Source organism: Lithobates pipiens, unplaced genomic scaffold (assembly GCF_037356315.1).
Source record: "Lithobates pipiens isolate NorthernLeopardFrog02 unplaced genomic scaffold, aLitPip1_a1.2 Scaffold_16, whole genome shotgun sequence".
Taxonomy (NCBI): Eukaryota; Metazoa; Chordata; class Amphibia; order Anura; family Ranidae; genus Lithobates; species Lithobates pipiens.
The window spans coordinates 443,729,088-443,735,087 of NW_027507748.1; the positions used below are offsets into that span (position 1 = coordinate 443,729,088).

At 41.0% G+C, this 6,000-nt stretch overlaps 1 protein-coding gene across 2 annotated transcripts in view; it reads right to left on the minus strand.

Moving 5' to 3' along the window:
- Positions 1–2,454, minus strand: part of LOC143983253 (lysozyme g-like) — a 50,107-nt gene extending 47,653 nt beyond the window's left edge. Inside the window, exon 1 of one of the 2 annotated variants that reach the window (XM_077482723.1) lies at positions 2,382–2,454. In XM_077482723.1, the coding sequence (XP_077338849.1) occupies positions 2,382–2,439 (58 nt within the window). In that variant the 5' untranslated portion in view covers positions 2,440–2,454. The remainder of the gene's footprint in view (positions 1–2,381) is intronic. The other variant, XM_077482724.1, reaches the window with a different exon arrangement.
- Positions 2,455–6,000: the final 3,546 nt, after the last annotated feature.

The window sequence follows — 6,000 nt, forward strand, 5'->3', positions numbered from 1 at the left end:
AATACACTAACACTTTATAAGAAATTGCAGTAGAATTTTTCTTTCAGGATAAAGGTCTTGCATAAATAAATAAAAGCTGATCATTGTAAGCATCCCTGTCAGTGGTAAATGGTTTGTCTCAACAATTTAACTGCTACATCTGCAGGACAGCTTTTTCTTTTGAAAAACAAAAAAAACATACTGGCTGGATCACCAGGTGAAAATAGGAGAAAGACTAAAAAAGAAAGAAAAAAAAGAAAGAAAAAGAAAACAAATGCAGGCATTACATCTAAGAATTGGTAAGCTGAAATATAATAAATGCTTGCTTGTGGGTTTAATACCGCTTTAAACTCTATTTAACCATGTTCCTTTAAGCCACCTCAATATTCTACGTATTTAAGCCATGCCCAATCCCCTAATAAAAACAATAAAAACAAGCAAGAGACTGTTCATTGGCTGAGAAGTGTGTCTAATGGATGTCTGGCAGCAGGGTGAAATGTGTGAATGCTGTAACACGTAGCAACCCCACGGGGGCAGGGCTACATTTGGGATCTTTGGCTTTGCCAGGATCCCGCGAGAAAGTTGACAAAGACACCAGTGTCTTGTTTTTTTTTAGTTTTAACAAAGGAGTTTGAATTTTGCCCTCGTTCACACCAGTGCGATTTGACAGTTTAAAATTGCATGACGTGCCGCACCCCATTGCCAGCAATGGAAACGTTCAAATAATTGCGACTTTGAAAAAAGGTTTCTGCACTACTTATTTGCAATTTCATTACGACTTCATTACGACGCAAGCCATAATGAAAATCAAAGATCCAAATCATACTGATCTGCGGCTTTGAAATCACGAAACCCCCCCAGAAGAGTCAATTGTTTTTTTTTCTCCAGGTAACAAAAAAATTTCTATGCCTGCATAGCCCTAAGCTGAAAGGGGTTTTGTACTAGAAAATGCTGCATGTTGGAGAGTAGCAAAGCTCAGTGAGCAATATTCATAGTGATTGGCAATTAAAAACATCATATATAAGAAAGTATAATGCCGCGTACACGCGATTGGAAATTCGGCCAGCAAAAGACCGATGAGAGCTTTTCGTCGGAAAATGTGACCGTGTGTATGATCCATTGGAATTTTGCTGGCCGAATTTCCACCTGCAAAAGATTGAGAGCAGGTTCTCAATTTTTCCGACAGAAAAAGTTGAGATTGGAAATCCCGATCGCCTGTAGCAATTCCGACACGCAAAATTCCTACGCATGCTCAGAAACAATTCAACGCATGCTCGGAAGCATTGAACTTAATTTTCTTGGCTCTTTGTAGTGTCGTACGTCACCGCGTTCTTGACGGTCGAAAGTTCAGCGAACTTTTGTGTGACCGTGTGTATGCAAGCTAAGTTAGAGCGGAATTTCGCCGGAAAAACCATCATAGCTTTTTCCAACAAGAATTCCGATCGTGTGTACGCGGCATAAGAAGATCATGTGGCCCTTCAAAGATCTGCCTTCTAAATACAAGACTTCTTTCAGGAAATCAGACTAAAGCTGGCCATAGATGGGTAGAATTTCAAAAGAAAATTCTTGGGAAAAGAATGTTCTAAGAGAGATTGTTCGTTTTTCCAATCATTAGTGGTACAAACAGCCATTCATTTTCAACCACGGTGGTAAGAAAATTCGAAGGAGCAGGTTGGAAATTTTTTATTGAATTCATTAATTTCTAACAGTGTATTTGGTTTTCATTTGGTAAAGTTCATTCATTCCAAAATCAAAAGTTAAAAGCAAAACTAAAACTTTAAAACGGCAAAGGAGTATTCTGGGAATTTTTATACAATTTTTCTAAAGACTTTTCCTAAGAATTTTTGTTTGAAACTACCCATCTATGACCAGCTTAACATGTACACTTCACACAATCGGGCTCGGTCACACCTATGCGTTTTTGTCGCAATTTTTTTTTTTTAATCTACTCAACAACAAATTGTCCAAAAAAAAAAAAAAAAAGAGCATAAGAAAATGCAAAAAGCAAATCGCGGTAAAATTATGGCAAGAGCAGATTCTTCCTTTCACTGTCCATGATGAACCCCAGCTGTGTCTGAGGGATTGCATGGTTTGTTTCTTTTTCTCTGTATCTCCCTGTACTTTTATCCAAAAAAATAAAATAAAAATCCTTTTAAATAATAGCAGTGCTGCTGTATACTTATCACCAGTTATGTAAACCATTTACGGTAGTTTCCAATCTTTTTATATAATACTGAGATATGTTAGCATATATTTACTACTGAAAAGCTCAATTTTTGTTTTTTCATTATTTTCCCCAAGAATTACTCTGCAACTGACAGAATAACTGTGATCCTAACATATCTGTAAAATCTAGAATACATACAGACCAACATTTGTGTCCATTTATCTCATGCACTTACCTCTTCTAGATAACTTGCACAGCCTCCCTTTCTGTAATACAAAGGGATTGGCACACATCCTTCTTATTTATAGAGACGGCGTGCCCTGCCCACTTAGGTAGTGAAAGTTAAAATAACAAGCTGCAGATAGTTTCCTGGAAAAAGAAAAAATTCCAGTATTCCACATGCAGGAGGGTGTCAGTGCTTCACATGCATTCTTGTTCAGAGGAAACGTCCTATTTCAAAGCTCATGGTTGCCTGGATAAAGCCCCATACACACTATCAGATTTTCTGCTGATTTTTGTCTTCAGATTTACCAAAACCATGTAGTGCAAGGGCCTGCCTGATTGTGTACAAATTGAAACGCCTAAGGTTTGACCTCATATTATATGGTTTTGGTAAATCTGAAGGAAAAAAAAATCAGCAGAAAAACTGATAGCGTGTATGGGGGTTAAGTAGATGTGTGTACTTGGTGATGCAGCTTCAGGGCCAGTTCACACTAGTGCGATTTCAGACATCGCATGTGATTCACACCGCATAGATCACATGCGATGTCTGTGTGATGCAAATTCAGCCATACAAACGGTATGGCTGAATTTGCATCGCATGTGGCCAAACTCGTGCAGGACCCTTTTTTTGTCCACACTGGAATCGGATCACATGGGTGTTCACCGTAAAATACTTAGAGTTCTTTACCGTAAGAGCGGCAAGGATGTAGAATTCCCTTCCACAGGAGGTGGTCTCAGCGGGGGGCATCGATAGTTTAAAAAAACTATTGGATAAGCACCCGAACAACCACAACATGCAGGGATATACAATGTAATACTGACATATAATCACACACATAGGTTGGACTTGATGAACGTTTTTTTCAACCTCACCTACTACCGGTATGTAACTCATGTTTGTAACACACATACACCAATTACACAGGTTGGACTGAATGTACTAGTGTCCTTATTCAACCTTACCAACTATGAAACTCATGTTTGTATTCTTAAAAAACCTAGAAGAAACAAAAACAATGCAACAAGCATTCCAAGGTGTAAAATATCTGTTTAGAATCACCAGTTATTATATCACACAGTTGTCTTGCTGTGCAGAATGTAGAACTAAACTTGAAGTAAGTTTTAGGCTGGATTCACATCTAGGCATTTTTAGTGCTTTTTGCAGATTTGCACTCAGTCTCGGCTGGTGCTCAAAATTATTTTTTTCATTACTGCTAGATAAAACTGTGGTCATCAATTGCAGCCTCACTGTGCCCTTTATGAGGGGTTCCCACCATCCCTGTGCCGTGTTCCTGGGTCTGTATACCTGTTGTGCCCATTATGAGGGGTTACCACCATCCCTGTGCTGAGTTACCAGGTCTGTACACCTACTGTGCCCATTATGAGGGGTTCCCACCATCCCTGTGCTGAGAGTTGGGGTCTGTAACCTGATGTGCCCATTATGAGGGTTCCCACAATCCCTGTACCAAGTTCCCAGGTCTGTGAGCTGATGTGCCCATTATGAGGAGTTCCCATCATCTCTGTGCTGAGTTGCCGGGTCTGTACACCTTCTGTGCCCATTATGAGGCATTCCCACCATCCCTGTACCAAGTTCCTGGGTCTGAACATCTGTGTGCCCATTATGAGGGGTTCCCACCATCTCTGTGCTGAGTTCCCAGGTCTGTAACCTGATGTGCCCATTATGAGGGTTCCCACCATCCCTGTGCCAAGTTCCCAGGTCCGTAACCTGATGTGCCCATTATGAGGGTTCCCACCATCCCTGTGCCAAGTTCCCAGGCCTGTAACCTGATGTGCCCATTATGGGGGTTCCCACCATCCCTGTGCCGATTTCCCGAGTCTGTAACCTGGGGTTCCCACCATCCCTGTGCTGAGTTCTTCTTTACAACATCTGGGCATTCTCTTTAGGGGTCCAATCACTGACTGACACCCTTTGCTTCCCAGATTACTTTTTTACTTCCCAGATTACTTTTTATCTCTTTCAAACTGTTGAGCCGCTCAGTACATTCTCTGCAATCATTTAAGGTGTGGATGATTCTTTTTTAATTTCATTCCTACGGCCACCTTAAATGAGTGCAGAGAATGTACTGAGCTGCTCAACAGTTTGGAAGAGATAAAAAGTAATCTGGGAAAGAAAGGGTGTCAGTCAGAGCAGTGAAGATGTATGCAAACAGAAGATAGTGAAGGGGGATCAGTGTGATAGGGAAGGTGTACACAACATGTAGATTGCATGGAGTTTTAGGGAGGTAAAGTTGGCGATTAAAAATGTCACTCCATAGGCACTGATAATAAAAAATAAAAAAACAAATGTGTTACAGATACTCCCCCCGGAGCACAGCAGCACTTACCTTGCTGACTGTGTCCTCCTCTCCTCTCCTGCAGTGTGAGCGAAAACAGGAAGTGACATCTGAGTCAGATGTCAATCAAACCGCCCGGCCATAGTACTAGATACTATGAGCGCCGGGCTGAAGATAGTGGCGCTTCGGAAAGCGCCCCAAGCCGGGATAAAAGCCTGCAAATGAAGTGCCACGTCTGAAATCTTGTGATTGCATTGACGTGGCGCTTCCATAGTGCACTGTGTCCGGCACTCTTACACAGTGCACTATGTTAAGGACTTTTTTTTTTCTTAAAGGGGCAGTTTTTTTTTTACTACATAGGAGGGGGGGGGGGGGGGGGGGGCGGCGCCCGGGCCAACCTTTGGATGGGCCACCTCTATTTGCACTACAGAACGTGTTCCATAGGAAACCATCTTTAATGGACTGTAGTGCAAATCTGCAAAATGCAAAAAGCACTAAAACTGCACAGGTGTGAATCCAGCCTTATAGCCATTTAACCACTTGACGACCGGCCCATAGTAAAAATATGTCATTATATGACGTTAAACGCCGGTGTTATGGCAGCAGCTAGCTACAATAAGCCCTGGTATTTTTCTTTTACTATGGACAATTCTCTTTTTAATAAAAGTGGTCCCGTGAAAATAAAATAAAGGCACAGTCTAAATATAAAAAAAAAAGAAAAAAAAAGTAAAGCACCCCATCCCTCCACGCTCGCATATGTAAATGGTATTCAAGCTACACATGTGAGGTATTGCCGCCAATGTTAATGTGAGAGCAATATAGCTAACACAAGATCTCCTCAGTGACTCTAAACAGGTAACTGAAGGGAATGTAGATTGTCTAGAGGTGATTTTTAACCCCTTCATGTCTGTTAAAGTGTGCTGTCCAATCACCCACACAGGCCTGGGAGATTAACCCATTGAGACAATGACACAAAACAACAAAGTCTCTCCGAGCAAATCTAATCTTTATTCTTAGGTGTGAATATTTAAAGGGGGCTTTCAGAAAGTACCGCCCTTTGAACGTGTCATACAGATTATCCAATCATATACAAGTACAGCCTACAATAAAAGTGAAACTAGTGATTCCTCAAAATCATGTGCTTTCCAAGAAACGAAACAACTGAAAGAAGATAACAGTAACATGAGAAACTAAACTAGATTAGCTAAACTTGAGCATGTCTTGGGACCATTGGCATTAATACAGCAATCAGTGTGATTAAAAATGCACTGATTACTGTAAAAATTTCACTGGCAGTGAATGAGTTAACCACTAGGGGGCAGTGTAGGGGTTAAATGT